This window comes from Trichomycterus rosablanca, chromosome 9 (assembly GCF_030014385.1).
Source record: "Trichomycterus rosablanca isolate fTriRos1 chromosome 9, fTriRos1.hap1, whole genome shotgun sequence".
Classification (NCBI taxonomy): Eukaryota; Metazoa; Chordata; class Actinopteri; order Siluriformes; family Trichomycteridae; genus Trichomycterus; species Trichomycterus rosablanca.
In genome coordinates, this window is record NC_085996.1 from 30,301,902 (window position 1) to 30,323,993 (window position 22,092).

Sequence of the window (22,092 nt, forward strand, 5' to 3'; positions counted from 1 at the left end):
GCGGCAGCATGAACAACGATTGGCTGTTGTTCAGGGTTAGGGGTAAAAAGTCGGATCATGGGTCCTCATAACTGGTGCGACTGCGGCCCCTGCTGACTGACTGATGGCGCCTGCACAGGGCTGAGGAATAATGCTGATGGGGGTGTGGCCCTCCGTACACAGTGCCGGTCAAGTGTATGAACTCGACTCGTGCAGGTGAAAAATGCAGTCTGTACTGACTGTATGTGCCGGAGTGGGCGTATGTCAGTTGAGAGGCGTCCTCAGTCAGCGGTGAAGGGTCGAATCAGTATAGAGGACGCATTCAGGGTAATTGGACACGACTAGATTAGGGGAGAAAATTGGGGGGGGGGGGGGGGGGGGGGTATTACATTGTATATAAAAAACACTGGCATAAGAAAAAATGGGGTGTCAGCTCATCTAAAATTACTATTTGGCAAATTGGAGCTTATTTCTCAAGATAACTGGCTTGGTTGAATTCAGAAGGGTTATATAACTGACAGCATCAACCTGTGAGAGGTCTGTGATAGTCCTGACCTCACCAAAGGAGATTACAGTAGCCTAGCCTAGTAGTAGCTGATAGCTTATTCTTCTGTGTAAAGCAAGCTGTAGGTGCTGATAAGGCTGGAAAGTGCTTATCATGTTACGTAGTATTGAAAGCATGCAGTCATGGTGGTGTAAAATAAATTTGCATTGATTGAAAGCTTCAGCGACACCACACACGAGCTGGAGCTTTGATTGACAGTAATGAATTTCTGTTGTATAACATCAATTTCTGTGAATTATTCACAATTGAGAACTTTGACTTTCAGACTCTTTTGTTGCAACAGAGCTGAACACTGTGGTTCTGGAAATAAATCTACCTTATTTTTACTGTAGAGGATTTATTTTTCACCAGCAACCTGAAAAAACTGACTCGCCACCAGCTTCAATGGTTTAGGCTTCTGTAGTGGGCAGTTGTAACCTAGTGGTTGAAGTACTTGATCAGTAATAGAAAGGTAGCTGGTTCATGCCCCACTACTACCAGGTTGCCACTGTTGGGCCCCTGAGCAAGGTCCTTATCACTTTTGATAAACGCGTCTGCTGATAAAGTGAAATGTGAATGTAGAAGCCAGTTTGTTTCTTTTTTTAAATCATGTTCAAGTATTAATTTAAGTTCAAGAGACTTTGTTGTCATTGCGGATTTATTGTCATTGCAGCTACATAGAAGTACATATTAAAGCAAAACGACGTTCCGCCAGGACCACAAGCGACACAAAAAACTCAATATACACAGTGCAAATAAAACATTACAATAAATACTGGTACTACAAAAAATACCAGGCACATTTCTAACCTAAAAGTGAAGGGGACTGGACCAAAAGACATTATAGGACCAAAGACAAGTGTGGTGTTGGCCAGCACATGATATTCAGTATATGTAGTGGTGTGAAAAAATAAAGTGCTTTTCTGTCTTTCTGATACAGTGGTACCTTGAAACTCAAGGTTTCAAGGTATTTTTTTTCCACAAGGATGTATTGGAAACCTGTCAATGTGTTCCATGGTTCCGTGGAACTGCATATATTTTAGGCTTATGTAAAATAATGGTGTTTTTGACACTTATACACTAAAAATAACACAAATATAATATAAAAACACTAAAATGAGCGAGGCATTTAATTACTGAAGAGGTTTAGTGTTTCTATGTTGTTTTAATGCATTAAGTCATGTTAAGCTTTATTTAAGGATAAGCGTTTTAGCCTCTCTCGAAAAAAAGCTGATTCTTACAATTTCTCAGAACCCTGAGCTGTAACACAAGTTTAAAAGTAAAACAGGTAAACACAGATACATGTGGAGCTATCAGAGTGAATTTGACGGTTATTCCACACAAATGCAGATTTGTCTCATATGCGCACGGCTGTTCATTGTTCATTGTAAAATGTAATAAATAAAAAATGAATACATTGAGTTTAAGGTAAACGTTGATTTTAAGGGTACACATTTCTCAAACATGTTGAGTTTCAAGGTATTGCATATTTGTCACATTAAATAATTTCAGATTAATTAACCAAACATACTACACAAAGAGAAGCTGAGTAAAGACATATTTTATAGGCCGCTCAGGTGGCGCAGCAGTAAAAACACACGCTGGAACCAGAGCTGGGATCTCAAATACATCGTATCGAATTTCAGCTCTGCCTGCCGGCTAGGCTGAGCGGCCACATGAACAACGATTGACCTGTTGTTCAGATATGGGTGGGACTAAGCCGGATAGGGTCTCTCTCCCATGACTGGTGCAATTACGACCTCTGCTGGCTGATTGATGCTGCCTGCACAGAGATGAGAAAAGAGTCCTCTCAGGGTGTGTCTCTCCTTACACAACGCTGAGCTGCACTGCACTCGTCAAAGTGTAGGTGATAAGATGCATACGGCATGCTGCCCACGTGTCGGAGGGGGCGTGGGTTAGCTTCGTTCTCCTCAATCAGAGCGTGGATTGGCATTGGTGGAGAGGAAGCATGACATAATCGGGCAATTGGAGGTGCTTAAAGGGAGAAAAAGGGAAAAAGAAAATATAAAGAAATAAAATAAAAAAATGTCACCATCTAAGCTATTTACCAGAAACTCTATCTAGTGACATTATGATATTTGTTTCATGCTCAGTATGCCTTATGGTTGTAAAAAATTACCACTAGCCTATTGCCTGGCTGTTAATACCTAAAGTACCAAAGAATTTTAACACATATAGCCTCACATAAAGCAATTAAGCTTCTGTACTTTGCTTCACACTGTTGCTCTAGAGTCCCTGGTGAGAAGCACAGTTTGCATGTTGCCAAGTACATGACCCATAAACTGCATCTTTAAGCTTGTGCCCTAGTTATATATACAATACACAACAAAAAGGTTTTGTTGGCACAATACCATTCTTTACTTCACCAAAGAGATAATTTGGCATGTAGAGCAAAAAATGACAATAAGAGGACAGAAAGATGCTCGTTTGTTTAAATGGTATTTACTGCGCAGTAAGAGACGTAGAGAGTAAGAGAAGTACAACATTCAAAATCATTTTAAGAGTTAAGTTTCCAGCTTTTTGCTTTGGAATATGTGAATGGAATATAGAACCAGAGCCACTGAAACTGTGCAGTCATCACTCAGCCCTGTTGTTGGTTCTAGTTGTGCTAGTGCTATAAGTGAAATAGTTCAAGACATTGTAAATAGAGATGCACATTTTGACAATTTCTTTTAACCAATAATCAACCATCATTAGTCGATGGTTAACCAATAACCAGTCAGCTTATAGCGAGACAAGCGCATCATATCGAAAGTTCACAAATGCTTATTGATTTAAAAACAGTGAAATGTAGTGAATGTGGCAGTAATCCAGAACTAAGATGAACATCAACACTGATCAGAACCAGTTCAGCATTTAGAATGTAGATGTTAAACAGTTGCTAGCAAACAGTTCATTACAGGTGCTACCTAAACATGCTAATCATCATTAACAGAGCTGCAGTCGCTGTATCAACGCTCCTCATGTAAATATTGTGTAGGTAGTACGTGATATGAAGAGTTTTATTTTATACTGATGGAAAATATCTGCATACACACACACACACACAGAAAAGTAACACACAGATCCACACACAGTGTTTAACAGTCAGACTCCATACTGACAAGAGTTCAAGAGTTCAAAAAAGGCTTTATTGTCATTTCAGCTATATACAAGTACATATTGAAACATTCCTCCAGGACCAGGGTGCAACATAGAACAAAAAGTGCAAGACAATGGAATAAACACAGTGCGGATAGACAGTACAATAAATACAAATGACATTTCTTTATATACAGTGTATCACAAAAGTGAGTACACCCCTCACATTTCTGCAGATATTTAAGTATATCTTTTCATGGGACAACACTGACAAAATGACACTTTGACACAATGAAAAGTAGTCTGTGTGCAGCTTATATAACAGTGTAAATTTATTCTTCCCTCAAAATAACTCAATATACAGCCATTAATGTCTAAACCACCGGCAACAAAAGTGAGTACACCCCTTAGTGAAAGTTCCTGAAGTGTCAATATTTTGTGTGGCCACCATTATTTCCCAGAACTGCCTTAACTCTCCTGGGCATGGAGTTTACCAGAGCTTCACAGGTTGCCACTGGAATGCTTTTCCACTCCTCCATGACGACATCACGGAGCTGGCGGATATTCGAGACTTTGCGCTCCTCCACCTTCCGCTTGAGGATGCCCCAAAGATGTTCTATTGGGTTTAGGTCTGGAGACATGCTTGGCCAGTCCATCACCTTTACCCTCAGCCTCTTCAGTAAAGCAGTGGTCGTCTTAGAGGTGTGTTTGGGGTCATTATCATGCTGGAACACTGCCCTGCGACCCAGTTTCCGGAGGGAGGGGATCATGCTCTGCTTCAGTATTTCACAGTACATATTGGAGTTCATGTGTCCCTCAATGAAATGTAACTCCACAACACCTGCTGCACTCATGCAGCCCCAGACCATGGCATTCCCACCACCATGCTTGACTGTAGGCATGACGCACTTATCTTTGTACTCCTCACCTGATTGCCGCCACACATGCTTGAGACCATCTGAACCAAACAAATTAATCTTGGTCTCATCAGACCATAGGACATGGTTCCAGTAATCCATGTCCTTTGTTGACATGTCTTCAGCAAACTGTTTGCAGGCTTTCTTGTGTAGAGACTTCAGAAGAGGCTTCCTTCTGGGGTGACAGCCATGCAGACCAATTTGATGTAGTGTGCGGCGTATGGTCTGAGCACTGACAGGCTGACCCCCCACCTTTTCAATCTCTGCAGCAATGCTGACAGCACTCCTGCACCTATCTTTCAAAGACAGCAGTTGGATGTGACGCTGAGCACGTGCACTCAGCTTCTTTGGACGACCAACGCGAGGTCTGTTCTGAGTGGACCCTGCTCTTTTAAAACGCTGGATGATCTTGGCCACTGTGCTGCAGCTCAGTTTCAGGGTGTTGGCAATCTTCTTGTAGCCTTGGCCATCTTCATGTAGCGCAACAATTCGTCTTTTAAGATCCTCAGAGAGTTCTTTGCCATGAGGTGCCATGTTGGAACTTTCAGTGACCAGTATGAGAGAGTGTGAGAGCTGTACTACTAAATTGAACACACCTGCTCCCTATGCACACCTGAGAGCTAGTAACACTAACAAATCACATGACATTTTGGAGGGAAAATGACAAGCAGTGCTCAATTTGGACATTTAGGGGTGTAGTCTCTTAGGGGTGTACTCACTTTTGTTGCCGGTGGTTTAGACATTAATGGCTGTATATTGAGTTATTTTGAGGGAAGAGTAAATTTACACTGTTATATAAGCTGCACACAGACTACTTTTCATTGTGTCAAAGTGTCATTTTGTCAGTGTTGTCCCATGAAAAGATATACTTAAATATCTGCAGAAATGTGAGGGGTGTACTCACTTTTGTGATACACTGTATATATATATACACACACACACTGACATTAAAACCACCACAGCCATAACATTAAAACTACCTCCACTTACCATGTAGAAGCACTTTGTAGTTCTACAATTACTCTCTACATACTTTTTTAACCTGCTTTCACCCTGTTCTTCAATGGTCAGGACCCCTACAGAGCAGGTATTATTTAGGTGGTGGATCATTCTCTGCACTGCAGTGACAATGACATGATGATGGTGTGTTAGTGTGTGTTGTGCTGGTATGAGTGGATCAGACACAGCAGCGCTGCTGGAGTTTTTAAACACCGTGTCCACTCATTGTCCACTCTATTAGACACTCCTAGTTGGCCACACTAGGCGAGTGCATATATGCGAATCAGCCTTGTGCACGAAGAGACACATCCTGATCTGCACTCTATCCCCACCTCTGTGAAGGCGCCATCAATTAGCCGGCAAAGGTTGTAGTGCATCAGTTACGAGGAGACCCTATTTGGCTTAATACCCCACCCCATATGAACAACAGGCCAATCGTTGTTCATGTGACCGCTCAGCCCAGCCGGATGGCAGAGCTAAGATTCAATACGATGTATACAAAATCCCAGCTCTGGTGCGCTAGCGTGTTTTTTTACCGCTGCGCCACCTGAGCGGCCCAAAAGACATTTCTAATCTAAAAAAGTAATTAAAGGAGACTAGACTAGAGTGTAGTGATTGCCAGTACATGGTACTGAGTAAATGATAAGTGAAAAAAACATATTCTGACGTACAGTTAGCAGCACAGGGTTTTTATAGCAGCAGAGATATAAAAAGAGTAAGGTGGCTTCACTGTTTGTGGTTTTAATTTAGAATAGTTCCACCGTTCATTATTTAAATAATATAAATGCATAAAAATGCATGTTTCTTTTATGGGCTGGTGCCCTGTCCAAAGTATGTAGTGGAACCGAACCTGCCGTTATCCTGACCAGGATAAAGGGATTAATATGAAAATTAATTAAAATAAAAATTTCCAAATGCAATTCAATCAGCAGCTGTTGGAAATGAATTGTAAATTGACCGACAGCATGAATCAGACAATGATTTCTTTGTTGGTTATTGATTAACCGGTTAATCATTGCCGTCCCGAATTGTAAACAATATTTTGTAATCCCAGAATCCCTTTTAATACAAATTAAGCTTGAAATGAGTTAAGACTCCACATAAGAAATGATTGCTAGAATGTATGTGTGTGTGCGTGTGTGTGTGCGTGTGCACTGTGGTGTCACGGTAAAGGCAGGGCTCAGTTTGGCTAATGAACATCTGCAGAGGTCCTGATCCGCGGAGGCTCATCTAATTCACAGCAATATTGCAGGTTGGCCCCCTCAGTGCTTCTCTCTCTGCTCTTAATTATCACAGAGGATCGTTTCCCTGTCACTAAAAGTGGAATACTTACAGAGGAATGAGAAATGTATTCGTGAAGTTAAGACATTAGCCTGGATGTGGCTTGCTGTAATGAAAATCAGCTTTGATTAATGAGTTTATCTTAGCGGTATTCAGCATGGGGTGGCAAGGTGACTCAGTGGGTAGCACTGTCACCCCACAGCAAGAGGAGTCTGGGTTTGGTGGAGAAGTCTGGGTCTATTTCTGTGTGAAGTTTCTATGTTCTTTCTGTGTTGGTGTGGTCTTCCTCCCACAGTCCAAAGACAAGCAGTCGGGTTAATTGGAGATACTAAATTTGCCCTAGGTGTGTGTATGTGTGTGTGTGTGGGTTCGTCCTTGGTCCGGGGTGTTTGACCTTAAAGCAGTGGTAACACAGACAATGAATCAATGGATGAATTATTTATCATATTAATGAGTGGTACATGGTTAATCGTTTCCATTATTTAATTGGCTAATGAGTGGTTGCTCAGCTGTTAGGGTACTGGACTAGTAATCGTATGGTTCAAGCCCCGCCAAGTTGCCACTGTTGGACCACTGAGCAAGGCTCTTAACCCTCAGTTGCTGCAGTTGTATTTAGTGATAATTGTAAGTCGTTTTGGATAAATGCCGCTAATATAAAATATGTATGTATTTATTTAAAAATGCCATTTGAGTAAGGCTGCTGTTTTTGCTATTGCTCACTAATGATATGTTTAAAATGGAAAATAACAATCTAACCGCACGATAATATTTATTCTTGCCATACACAACCCCATTCTGAAACAGTTGAAACAGTAGGTGAAATGCAGAAAGCAGTTATTTGAACTGTATAATGATGCTGATGTGATTATGACATGGTAGTGAGTGTTCTTACTGTAGTGTAGCAGGCGTATTTTAAATCCTGGGATCAGAAAGTGTCCACAGATAAAAGACTAAGGGAAGATTAACACACATTGTTCACTAGAAGAAAATAGCTCTCGTCTCTGTACACCTATAGTGAGTGCTTTCAGGGTGTGTTACTAATAAAGAGGCCACTTTATTTGTCATATATACATAAACAGACATACAGTAAATTGAAATTCTTTCTTCACATATCCTAGCTTGTTTGGAAGCTGGGGTCAGGGCGGAGGGTCAGCCATTGAACGGCACCCCTGGAGCAGAGAGGGTTAAGGGCCTTGCTCAAGAGCCCAACAGTGGCTGCATAGCCGAGCTGGGATTCAAACTCTCAACCTTTCAGTTGATAGCCCAAAGCACTACCCACTAGGCTACCACTATCCCTTCAGTATCTATAGAACAATACGCATCAGCACATCATCATCATTTTAGCATCATTGCACTGCTGATAATGATCCACCACCCAAGCATCTTCTGCTTAGTTAAAGTCCTATACAGGGCCTGTTTAATTGATAAATAATGTACAAAGCAACAGATGGGCTACAGTCAGTATTTGTATACCCACAGTTGACCTTTTGATAGATGTAGCGTATACATGTTACAGTATGTAAACAGTTTAAAAAATCCACAGTATTTCTTATATTGTATGATCAATATTTAATGTGAGCAAAATTGGGGTGGCTTGGTGGGTAGCACTGTCGCCTCACATCCAGAAGGTCTGAGTTCATTTCCCAGGTGGAGCGGTCCAGGTCTTTTCTGTGTGGAGTTTGCATGTTCTCCCCGTGTCTGTATGGGTTTCCCCTGGGAGCTCCGGTTTCCTCCGACAGGCCAAAGACATGCAGTCAGGTTAATTGAAGATACTTGAGTTCCCCTAGGTGTGTGTGAATGTGTGTGTGTGTTTGCCCTGTGATGGACTGGCAACCTGTCTGGGGCGACCCTGAATGGGATAGTGCGGTGTTAGAGAACGAACAAATACATTTTTTCATCGTGGATTTCCTCCAGGAGCTCCGGTTTCCTCCCACAGTCCAAAGACATGCAAGTGAGGTGAATTAGAGATACGAAAGTGTCCATGACTGTTTGACATTAAAGATTTGAAGTGATGAATCTTGTGTAACCAGTAATTACCTGTCCTGTTATGAATGTAACCAAAGTGTGTAAAAACTGATAATGATCCACCACCCAAACATCATCTGGTTAGTTAAAGTCCTATACAGGGCCTGTTTAATTGATAAATGATGTACAGAGCAACAGATGGGCTACAGTCAGTATTTGTATACCCACAGTTCATCTTTTGGTAGGTGTAGCGTATACATGTTACACATGTAAATTGTATGATCAATATTTAATGTGAGCAACATTGGGGTGGCTTGGTGGGTAGCACTGTCGCCTCACATCAAGAAGGTCCTGGGTTTCATTCCCAGGTGGAGTGGTCCAGGTCTTTTCTGTGTGGAGTTTGCATGTTCTCCCCGTGTCTGTATGGGTTTCCCCTGGAAGCTCCGGTTTCCTCCGACAGGCCAAAGACATGCAGTCAGGTTAATTGAAGATACTTAAGTTCCCCTAGGTGTGTGTGAATGTGTGTGTGTTTGCCCTGTGATGGACTGGCAACCTGTCTGGGGCGACCCTGAATGGGATAGTGCGGTGTTAGAGAGCGAACAAATACATTTTTTCATATTTAAAACCCTGCAGTTAAGTGCTTTATTTATTTCTTTTTTTTTAAGTAATACACTTGTAGGCTGTTACAAGCATTTTCTCGAGTGTCACTGTTCATTTGTGTCACTCAGCAGTACTTTATGTTAAAATAATGCTTTGAAAAAATGCTCTTTGTAGGAGATGATACATAAGTTGAGAACACCACCTTGTGATTGGCACAGAACAGTGTTTTGTCAAATTTGTCTTTTCTTGTGATCTTATCATGCTTGTCTTTTATTATATCCTCTTAGATCCGTATGTTTGTTGTTTTGTTGGCTCTTCAGTATTACCTCTGCTGCCTCCTATTCCCCCTGAGCTTTATGCTCTCCAAACAGAATCAAACTGATTCTCAAATCCAGGTCATCCAATTTATCCGATTGTTTTATGGTGTGGTACCAACATACAGTGCCTTGCAAAAGTATTCAGCCCCCTTGAACTTTTCAACCTTTTGCCACATTTCAGGCTTCAAACATAACGATATGAAATTGTAATTTTTTGTGAAGAATCAACAACAAGTGGGACACAATCGTGAAGTGGAACGAAATTTATTGGATATTTTAAACTTTTTTTAGAAATAAAAAACTAAAAAGTGGGGCGTGCAATATTATTCAGCCCCTTTACTTTCAGTGCAGCAAACTCACTCCAGAAGTTTAGTGAGGATCTCTGAATGATCCAATGTTGACCTAAATGACTGATGGTGATAAATAGAATCCACCTGTGTGTAATCAAGTCTCCGTATAAATGCACCTGCTCTGTGACAGTCTCAGAGTTCTGTTTAAAGCGCAGAGAGCATCATGAAGACCAAGGAACACACCAGGCAGGTCCGAGATACTGTTGTGGAGAAGTTTAAAGCCGGATTTGGATGCAAAAAGATTTCCCAAGCTTTAAACATCTCAAGGAGCACTGTGCAAGCGATCATATTGAAATGGAAGGAGTATCAGACCACTGCAAATCTACCAAGACCCGGCCGTCCCTCTAAACTTTCAGCTCAAACAAGGAGAAGACTGATCAGAGATGCAGCCAAGAGGCCCATGATCACTCTCAATGAACTGCAGAGATCTACAGCTGAGGTGGGAGAATCTGTCCATAGGACACAATTAGTCGTACACTGCACAAATCTGGCCTTTATGGAAGAGTGGCAAGAAGAAAGCCATTTCTCAAAGATATCTATAAAAAGTCACCTGGGAGACACACCAAACATGTGGAAGAAGGTGCTCTGGTCAGATGAAACCAAAATCGAACTTTTTGGCCACAATGCAAAACGTTATGTTTGGCGTAAAAGCAACACAGCTCATCACCCTGAACACACCATCCCCACTGTCAAACATGGTGGTGGCAGCATCATGGTTTGGGCCTGCTTTTCTTCAGCAGGGACAGGGAAGATGGTTAAAATTGATGGGAAGATGGATGGAGCCAAACACAGGACCATTCTGGAAGAAAACCTGTTGCAGTCTGCAAAAGACCTGAGACTGGGACGGAGATTTATCTTCCAACAAGACAATGAACCAAAACATAAAGCAAAATCTACAATGGAATGGTTCACAAATAAACGTATCCAGGTGTTAGAATGGCCAAGTCAAAGTCCAGACCTGAATCCCATCGAGAATCTGTGGAAAGAGCTGAAAACTGCTGTTCACAAACGCTCTCCATCCAACCTCACTGAGCTCGAGCTGTTTTGCAAGGAAGAATGGGCAAAAATTTCTGTCTCTCGATGTGCAAAACTAATAGAGACATACCCCAAGCGACTTGCAGCTGTAATCGCAGCAAAAGGTGGCGCTACAAAGTATTAACGCAAGGGGGCTGAATAATATTGCACGCCCCACTTTTCAGTTTTTTATTTCTAAAAAAAATTTAAAATATCCAATAAATTTCGTTCCACTTCACGATTGTGTCCCACTTGTTGTTGATTCTTCACAAAAAATTACAATTTCATATCGTTATGTTTGAAGCCTGAAATGTGGCAAAAGGTTGAAAAGTTCAAGGGGGCTGAATACTTTTGCAAGGCACTGTATGAAGAAAGATCTAACATAAACCATCCTTTATGCCCACTGAAATCTTTACACTTTAACATGCATAGTGGACATGCATAGTAACTGAAGACGAAGCATGATTTTAGTGGATCAGATAAGAAAGTGAATTCAATGCAATCTGATTACTAACCTAGCAATTTAGATGATAGTTGAGAAATTAGGGTGCTACACTACAAAATCAGTGGCATTTAAGCCAGTATCTGCCTCAATAGTGAGATTTATAATTGTATGTTGTGTTTTGGGGGATTTACCTTTGAGTTGTGCTGTTTAGGGATGCAAATTTTGCCAAATTATTTTACCCGATCACCAAGCATCCGTTAGCCAATGATTAACTGATAACGGACAAGCTGATAGCGGCCCATCAAAAAAATAAAAACATCACTGAGTTTTATCTAAACTATTCACAAATGCTTTATTAATTTACTAACTGTGTAATATAGCAAACGTATCAGTAATGTAAAACAGTAAACAGAACCAGTTCAGCATTCAGTATGTAGATTTTACACAAAGTGGGAAGCGAACAGTTATTACCAGTGCAAACTAAACATGTTAATCAAATAATAAAGATGCATTCGGTATATTAAATCTTTTCCAGACATCAATGTGGTTATTATACTGTACAATGATAAGAAGAGTTTTACTTTTATATTGCAACATGATGCAAAATATCCACATCATTTTGCTAACAAAACAAAAACACATTACATACACATCCACATGTACACAGTTTAACATGAGTCAGACTCCATACTAATGCAAACAGGCTAGAGCTTCGGGCTATCCATTGAAAGGTTGTGTGTTCGAATCCTGACACTGCCATGCAGCCACTGTTGGGTCCTTGAGCAAGGTCCTTAATCCTCTCGGCTCAAGGGGTGCCATACAGTGGCTTTGACCCCAGCTTACAAATGAGCTAGGATATGTGGAAGAAGAATTTCATTGTACTGTATGTATATACTGTATAACAAATAAAGGTGGTCCATTCTATTCATTGTTTGTGATTGTTACAACTGTAAGTCGCTTTGGTTGAAAGCGTCTGCTAAATGCCAAAAATGTAAAATATAAATGTAAATTGGAGATTCAGAACTGTCCAGAACTGTGTTTGACATTAAAAACTGATGAATCTTGTGTAACCAGTAACTACCTGTCCTGTCATGAATGTAACCAAAGTGTGTAAAACATGACGTTAAAATCCTAATAAATAAATACATTTCTTGGTACAGACTGTAGCTCTGCTCCTAGGTGGAATCAAGCATTAGCTGTTTGAAATGAATTTTAAATCATGTTTAACTGCTCACTTTAACTGAACAATGACTTTTTTGTCTGTGATTGGTTAACTGGTTGATTATTGATGTCCCTGTTTTTCTCACATAATACTAAACGTTAATCAGACACTAATACAGAATTCACAAATGCACATGTAAGACAAAATGCATGTTCATTTATTTAACTGTGTACTTTAATAATGTACTTTAAAATGTTGGTGTGGGTTTGTCCTGAACATTCCTTTTTTTGTGTAAATATATGAGTTATCAGTACAGCTTGGAAAAGTATTTGGTTTAAAGGATTTACTTGTTACTAATAAGCTACTGCTGTTTCTTAGACAGCAAAAAAAGCTTGCATGTGGAACGTTGAATTGACAGATCTTTACAAACAAAATCTTGTCTCTCACTGAACTGGAATTCCAATTAGTACTGGAAATCTTTCCTTTGTCCTGTCTCCGGCCTCCGGTCAAGCAGGCAGATGATCCTCTGTTTCATTTAAGAAGAAGCTGCTGAACTGAATTATGATGATAATCACTATATCATGCTGCAGCGTGTTGGCTGGGTTAATAGGAATGCTTGCCCAGAAAACAGGACAATCAATTTTTGTATTCTTTTTATAAATGTCATCTGTTAGCTGCCTGAAGACACCTTTCACTTGTGCTTTATAAAAGGGAAAGGTCACTCTTGCTTCAAAGGACTAAGGTCAGGCAGTGTTTTTTCAGGTTATTTACTTGTCTTTGCTTTTATCTTCTTGTGTCTGCAGAGGAAGCCTCAGACAATGGTGAGCTTGATCTGGAAGGCATAGATGAGGATGAGATTGAAAAGGTACAAGTTTAATCTTCTTTATGACACGTAGGTCTGGATTACATAAATAAAAGTAAACAGTTGTGAAATTCTAGTCTTAATTAGAACTTTTTACCAGGGCAGATTGTAACAGGATTTAGGTTTGCTAAGCAAATAACCTACATATGTTGTAATGCAATTAGACTACACAGTGCCCAAGTGATCATGAACATTTTATATTTAATTATCATATTTAATTAGCCTAAACCTTTAATGGTCTCACTAAGAAATTAATGTTTAAAAATTACTTTGCATTTTTTAGTTTCTTGGGACTATACCAACAACAAACAATTAATGTTTTTTATGTTTGAAAAATTTAATTAAAAAATAATAGTGAGTGTAATTTCTTACCATGTATTATTATTATTATTAATTTAGGGGCAAGGTATAAATGTAGCCAGCTGTACAGGATTAGATTTTTGAAGGTTTTTAAAGGTCTGCTTGACTGAATGTAGTAATCAGAATGGGCTGTACTGCTTCAGGAGATAAGATAAGATAAGATAAGATAATCTAAGGCAGATGGAACGCTTCTATTTGTCATATATAATGACTTTTTTTCTTGTAAGAATGTGAGGTGCAGCAGATTGAAGAAACTACAACATGTTGCAGTAGTTCAATCTAGAGGTTATACAAGCATGTAATCGTGAATGTGAATGTGCACATTGTTGCTGATTCTTAAATGATAATACATACATACATACATACATACATACACCGATCAGCCATAACATTAAAACCACTCACTGTCCATTTTATCAGCTCCACTTACCATATAGGAGCACTTTGTAGTTCTACAATTACTGACTGTAGTCCATCTGTTTCTCTGCATACCTTTTTAGCCTGCTTTCACCCTGTTCTTCAATGGTCAGTACCCCACAGGACCACCACAGAGCAGGTATTATTTAGGTGGTGGATCATTCTCAGCACTGCAGTGACACTGACATGGTGGTGGTGTGTTAGTGTGTGTTGTGCTGGTATGAGTGGATCAGACACTGGAGTTTTTAAATACCGTGTCCACTCACTGTCCACTTTATTAGACACTCCTACCTAGTTGGTCCACCTTGTAGATGTAAAGTCAGAGACGATCGCTCATCTATTGCTGCTGTTTGAGTTGGTCATCTTCTAGACCTTCATCAGTGGTCACAGGACGCTGCCCACGGGGCGATGTTGGCTGGATATTTTTGGTTGGTGGGCTATTCTAAGGTCAGCACTGACAGTGAGGTGTTTAAAAACTCCATCAGCACTGCTGTGTCTGATCCACTCATACCAGCACAACACACACTAACACACCACCACCATGTCAGTGTCACTGCAGTGCTGAGAATGATCCACCACCCAAATAATACCTACTCTGTAGTGGTCCTGTGGGGGTCCTGACCATTGAAGAACAGCATGAACAGGGGCTAACAAAGCATGTAGAGAAACAGATTGATGACTACAGTCAGTAAGTGTAGAACTACAAAGTGCTTCTATATGGTAAGTGGAGCTGATAAAATGGACAGTGAGTGGTTTTAATGTTATGGCTGATCAGTGTACATACATACATACATACATACATACATACATACATACATACATACATACATACATACATACATACATACATACATACATACATACATACATACATACATACATACATACATACATACATACATACATACATACATACATACATACATACATACATACATACATACATACATACATACATACATACATACATACATACATACATACATACATACATGAGTTGTAACGATGAAAGACCACTGTTGTGTTTTATGTCAATTCTGGTTAACCTAAAAAATCATAAACAGGTATATCTGTTCAAGTTATTCATTCTTCAGTCAAGTGATTGGCTCTGATTAGAATTCGAGCTATAGCAGTGTATCCGTGTAGTGTTATTTCTTATCAGCTCTGGTCTCCTGTGTGCAGTACATCCTGAATGAGAAGGAGGTGGAGGTGAAGACAGAACTGTGGATGAAGCAGAATGAGGAGTATCTGAGGGAACAAAAAGGTAAAAGAACAGAGAGAGATTAGTTTAACACACTCATTAACACACACTCGGCTCATGCACCGCAGATGGCTCTCAGCCCAGCAGGTGTGAGGCCTGATGAAGAAAAAGCCTAAGACAAAAATAGAGCTTAATGAGCTGAGTGGATTTGCTGCTTAAAAACTCATTTGATAACAAAGATTACCTGAACTGTTCTACTAGAGCTGAATTTAAATTTAGCTGCATTTAAATTTAGGGCATTTAGCTGCTTAAAATATTTAGGGTCACAGTGATGCCTCTGGTAGAGTGGGTGCTGCACAGGAGCATGGATCCTAGTGATAGGTTTGATCCACTGATACATTGAGCAATTTCTCATGCTCATATGTCCACATGGATTTTCTTGAGCTACTCTAGTTTCTGTTTACCTTCCAAATACTTGCAACATGTGGCTACTTTTAATTGCTTCTTGGTGTAAATGAGTCAGTGTATTAGTTTGTGATGCCACACAATGAATTTACATCTTGTTCAGACTGGCAGAGGCACTGCGATGGATTGGCTTCCTTATCCGGGATGTTAATGCCGTGTAATGGTGTGCGGATTGATCCAAATATCAATATTATCGATAACAACGTTGGTATTGGTATCAGCTCGATTCTAGTGTGATGGGATCGATACTTTAGTTTTACGTTTTCTCCGCTACATTCAGTACATTTCTCCCATTTCATCAGAAAGTAGAGACCATGTCTACAGACTCTTTGTGCTCCTGGAGCCAAGTGTACGTGCCATGCCCGCTCTCCAGGAGCACATGTTAGAGGTGGTTTGTTTAGGTGGTCAAGTCAACGCTCCCTTGTCATGATTGGTTCACAGCCAATTATCCACAGCTGCACCTTGTTTTAGGGATACTGCTCATAGGATTTAAGAAAGCAACTGTGGATCAGTCAGGGGAGACTATTTTGCTATGGTGTGCTATGGTCTGCTATGGTCCATGCTCTTGTCTAGTTCATGCGTAGTGCTAGTCTTGTTTGTTTAAGATCCTGTTTAGCCTTAGCGTAGGGTCTAGTATAGTTTAGTCAGGTTTCTTGTGTGTTTAGATTAGCGTTAGTGTAGCATAGTTTAGCTTTAGCAGTGCTCATGTATTTTAGATTAGTGTTAGCATTAGCATTTAGCTTAGGTTGTGTGTTTGTGTCTGGTCTTGTCTTGTGTACCCTTGTTTTTTCTTTTGTGATTATTAAATATCTTGAAATCATACCTGTGTGTGTGTCCGCTACTATTGTCACGTCTTGGCCCAATTGTTACAATTGTACACTTTTAAATAAAGTAACCTAAAATTAATCAAAAAATAAAAGACCTTTTAAACATTTAATTACAAATTAAATGTTAAAATCAAATATTAAATAAAAATTTTTATTTTACAACATCCCTAGACAACAAATTAAGCAAAATTAAAGTAATGCATGTTCCAGTTTATGCATTGCTTTGTAATTTTTACCTAAGTGCTTAGGAACTCTCAAGTGATCATTTCATCCATTTTTTAACTGTTATAAATATGAGGTGACACAGAGGCCAGTCATTTATCAACAAGTTTACCAAAACAGCGTATTGACTTCCATAATTAGGGTAATGACTCTGAAAATAGCTTTATGGCTAAAATTAATTGTAGCCACTGTTAGATCATTACATTTAATTATGAGTATTAAGTATTTATGAAGTTTACAACCATCTGAGTTAAACCTGTGTTAAACCTGTCAGAGCGAGCATGACTGTAGTTTGCAGATGGTAGCATTTTAGTTGTCACCAAAGTATTAAATCTACATTTAGTTGCCACCCTTGATGGATTGGTGTCCTGTCCTGGTGTGTAACTGCATCGCTTCCAATACTAAACCAGCCCTTCTAAACCAGCCCTTGTGAGGTATAAGGAGACTTTCATTAAGCCCCATTAAATGTTTACTGTCTGCAGAGTTAAGCGTCTGCCCTAGCCATTTCAGTCTCCTGACCTAAACCCCATAAAAAGCTGTGAGCTGAGCTGAAGAGAAAAGTTTACTAGGAATAAAAGAGCCCATATGAAGCAGTGTCAAGGAAGTCCACACACACACACACACACACAAAATAAATAAATAAAAATAAAAAAATGCAAATGGTGCAACAAGTGTGACATTGTTTGGTTAGAAAAGCCCTATTCAGATGAATGCCTTATCCAGGGTATTCTTGTCTTGTGCCCAGTGTTTCCTTGTGGAACAGTAAGTAAGTAACAATTCTATGAGCCTAACTAAAAAAAGCAGTTGACAAAAAAAAAAAAAAAAAAAAAGCTAATCCACACAGACTTATTCATCTTTTTTTACCAGGGCTGTGAATAATTCTAGAGCTGAGAGTATTTTTTCCATGTTAAGCATGCATAAGTTAAAATAGAAAATATATACACACCAAGTATACAGTCACCTGCATCTGCTAATTTCTGTATCATTTTAGGGGTCGGCGGATGCCCTTCCTGACGCAATTCTTCTTATTTTTATATGGGTATGAGACCAGCACTAATAGTGCACTCCCAATGGCTAGGCTGTTAGCCACCCTTACAGACACAGCCAATCATGTTTGTGCAGATGCGAGTCCAGCTGATAGCACTGCTGAGATTCGAATCTCGGCGTTGCCACCGGTGGACTGGGCGCCATCTAGCGGGCATAATTGGCAGTGCCTGCAGCAGACATGGTTCTGCTAGGGCGGGATGACCGGACTATGTGGGTGGAATCTTCAAACTCTGTGTAAGGACCCTGATTGGCAGATATAGAGGTGTCTGTGCAGAGTGCAGAGGTGAAAAAGGGTTCCGCTAAGGGCTGCGCTCGGGTTGGAGGAGGCGTGAGCAGCAATATACCCACCTCGACTGCAATCAGGGATCCCCCAGCAGCGGAAGACAAATTGACTATGCTAAACTTGGGAGAAAATGCATAAATAAAATAGAAAAAAAAAAAAAATGAAAATAAAATAGAGACATATTTACGGTCTGCAGAATCTAAAATTATTTAAAAAAAAGATAATTAAAAGATATTTATGATTTTAAATAATCAGTCAGTTCTAGTGCTTACAATTGTTATAATTATTATAAGTTTTATTTTATGGCCAGAATTATGTGTCAGTTTGTTCTCATTTATTCAGAAGAACTGATTCCAACGATTCCAACCCTTTCATCTCGAAAGTTTTTAGGGTTGAGGTCAGGGTTCCTCCACATCAAACCCTGCTTTGTGCACAGGACTTCAGTCAGACTGAAACAGCAAATGGCCATCCGCAAACTCTTCCACAAAGTTGGAAGCATAACCAGACAGGGTGTCCACATACTTTTGACCTTATAGAGAATTTAAATTCAGTAACGTTTTCCTTGTATCTTGTATCTAAATTGGACTGTTCTGGTGTTTTCAGAGAAAGAGGAGAGGATAGCTAAAGAGAAGGAAGAGGGCACCTATAAAGAAAAGGTGAGTGTAAGTGGGTTTGACACGGGGGTCTTCTCTCTGCTTTCTATCACACTAAATTCCTCAGATTTATTCCAGCTTTTCCTTCCTGAGAGCTTTACACTTTCTTTTTGGATTTGGCTGCCCTTCAGGCTTCAGCCGAGACTCGCAGTGCAGTTTGGACTTAACCTTTCTATTCCAGGTTGGATCTGACAGCAGCCGTTACCAGACCCCTAATGAGGTGCTAGATACCTGATCCACATAGTACATACAGATGTCAGGGCTTCTGTCGAGGGTTTGATCTGCCTCAGCACATAGCAAACATCAGATAACACTTGCTTTAAAAGACCTTTTGACTTCTTCTAATTCTTGCTAACAAGTGTTGGAAAATTGATATGATATGATATCTCTACATCTAAATTTTCAGGTAATTACATTGTAAGACTCTGTTTGAAAACATTGAGTCTTGTCAGTATATGCATTAATTTGGCACACTATCCTTCTAGCCACAATGCCAAAAAATATATAAATGGTGGCAAAATAAATGTTTATTATATTGTTTTATAGTGTTTCATCTTCCTTACCCAGATATATAAGTAGACAGATGAACAGTAAACAAACCAGAGCCAATTCACCTACATAATATATGTACACAGAATGGTAAATTAACACATACTACAACAGCTAGGACCTGTGAGTACATATGGCGATGCTTATTTGGTATACAGTGCAAAGATGAATGTGCAAATACATGTGCAAAGAGGTGCATAAGTATCTGTCTGTGACATGTGCACACCCACATACAAACATAAATAATAAATATATACACTGATCAGCCATAACATTAAAACCGCCTCCTTGTTTCTCCAATCACTGTCCATTTTATCAGCTCCACTTACCATATAGAAGCACGTTGTAGTTCTACAATTACTGAATGTAGTCCATCTATTTCTCTGCATGCTTTGTTAGCCCCCTTTAATGCTGTTCTTCATTGGTCAGGACTCTCCCAGGACCACCACAGAGTAGGTATTATTTAGGTGACATGGTGGTGGTGGGTTAGTGTTTGTTGTGCTGGTATGAGTGGATCAGACACAGAAATGCTGATGGAATTTTTAAATACCGTATTCACTCACTGTCCACTCTATTAGACACTCCTATCTAGTTGGTTCACCTTGTAGATGTAAAGTCAAAGACGAAGACTATTGCTGCTGTTTGAGTTGGTCATCTTCTAGATCTTCATCAGCGGTCACAGGACGCTGCCCACGGGGCGATGTTGGCTGGATATACCGTATATTTGGTTGGTGGACTATTTTCAGTCCAGCAGTGACAGTGAGGTGTTTAAAAACTCCATCAGCACTGCTGTGTCTTATCCACTCACACCAGCACAACACACACTAACACACCACCACCATGTCAGTGTCACTGCAGTGCTGAGAATGATCCACCACCCAAATAATACCTGCTCTGTAGTGGTCCTGGGAGAGTCCTGACCATTGAACAACAGCATGAAAGGGGGTTAACAAAGTTATATGGTAAGTTGAGCTGATAAAATGGACAGTGAGTGTAGAAACAAGGAGGTGATTTTAATGTTACTGCTGATCGGTGTATATGCACACACATGCATAGAAATATGAGTGAATTATGATGAGTATCCTGGACTAGTATACCAGGCTTTAAACAATCAGCTTTAAATTCAACATAATGATCACTGTAACATTGTTGTGCTGCTTTCTATATAATAAAGGTCAAAGAAAAAATACAGATAATTTCTTTGTTTTTATTAACAATTTAGCAAAAATTTGTATTTTTTAAATTGTTTGTATAATTGATATATTTGTGTATAATGAATATATATAATCAATTATTTTCATAAGGTAGTATTGCTAACACAACTGCCAATCATCTTGCTGAAGCCACAAGACTCAGAGGTAACGAGGTAATGACTCTGAGGCCCTTTCCTAAAAACCTATCCAATTCTCTGACTCTGTGCGCAGCCTAAAAAGTCGTCCAAAAGACGTGAGCCGATCCAAGCCAACAGTGCAGGAGAAGCCATCGAGAAAATGCTGGAACAGAAAAAGATTTCCAGCAAAATCAATTATGACGTGCTGCGTGACCTCAAAAGTAAAGACGCCAGCAGCAGCTGTAGCAGCCCGGCTCATCCGACTGAGGAAGTGTCAGGTGTCGGCCCAGGACGTAAAAAGCTCACCCGCCGCAAGAAGCAGCCCAACCAGAGCAATCTCGGCTTAGCCAAGCCTGCCAAACTCATGGGAAAAAGGTGAGAATTACCAAGCATGAGTTCCTTTTTAACACAGAGAGCTGCTCCACTGCTGTTAGGATTTTGTTCAAATGACAGGTTCATTTCACTGAAGGCCCTTGTTAGTGCTAGAGTACTTTTTTCTCTTTTTTCTACCCATCTTCAGACTCAGTTTTTTTCTATTAACTGGGCTTTTGTTCCACATGTTAAAAAATAGTGCTTTTGTAGCTCTGGTAAAAGATGAGATCAAAAGGTTGTTCCCTGCCCTTGATGGACTATTATTTCCTTGTCCATCTATACAGTTCTGTCGTTTCTTTGTTGTTTTAGCTGACCTTCAGAGTCATTTTTACCAAAAGAAAGCCCCTCATCAATTCTGTGCCAGGCTTTTCTGACCGCTGTCACCTGGCACCCTGCAGTGCCTTTTCTGAGCTCGCCTTTCCTCCAATTAATAGTCCTCCAGGGCTCCAGACGTCGCTGTGAGGGAAGTAATGAATCTTTTGCAGACAGGCTTTTGGACTTTGTTTGTGTGGGATTTTTCCTTTTCTCAGATTTGGGTTCTGTCTGTAATACTGATTTCTTGTTTAAGAATGAACTGTTGCTGCACAGCTTCGTGGTTCTGGGTACTCGGGATAAAGCGTCACCTAAAAAAAGTTGAAGTGGGTTTTTCCCCCACCTCCCAAAACCAGTTTAAGAACTGGTATATTTTAATATTTACATTTACATTTTCAGCATTTAGCAGACGCTTTTATCCAAAGCGACTTACAGTGCTGAGACAGTATATTGTCTGAGCAATTGAGGGTTAAGGGCCTTGCTCAAGGACCCAGCAGTGGCAATCTGGCAGTGATGG

General features: G+C 40.0%; 1 protein-coding gene across 1 annotated transcript in view; it reads left to right on the forward strand.

Moving 5' to 3' along the window:
• Nucleotides 1-22,092, forward strand: part of brf1b (BRF1 RNA polymerase III transcription initiation factor subunit b) — a 133,418-nt gene that overhangs the window by 69,286 nt on the left and 42,040 nt on the right. The window contains exons 14-17 of the mRNA XM_063002214.1: nucleotides 13,479-13,540; nucleotides 15,497-15,578; nucleotides 18,963-19,015; nucleotides 20,986-21,266. Coding sequence (XP_062858284.1) covers nucleotides 13,479-13,540; nucleotides 15,497-15,578; nucleotides 18,963-19,015; nucleotides 20,986-21,266 — 478 coding nt within the window. The remainder of the gene's footprint in view (nucleotides 1-13,478; nucleotides 13,541-15,496; nucleotides 15,579-18,962; nucleotides 19,016-20,985; nucleotides 21,267-22,092) is intronic.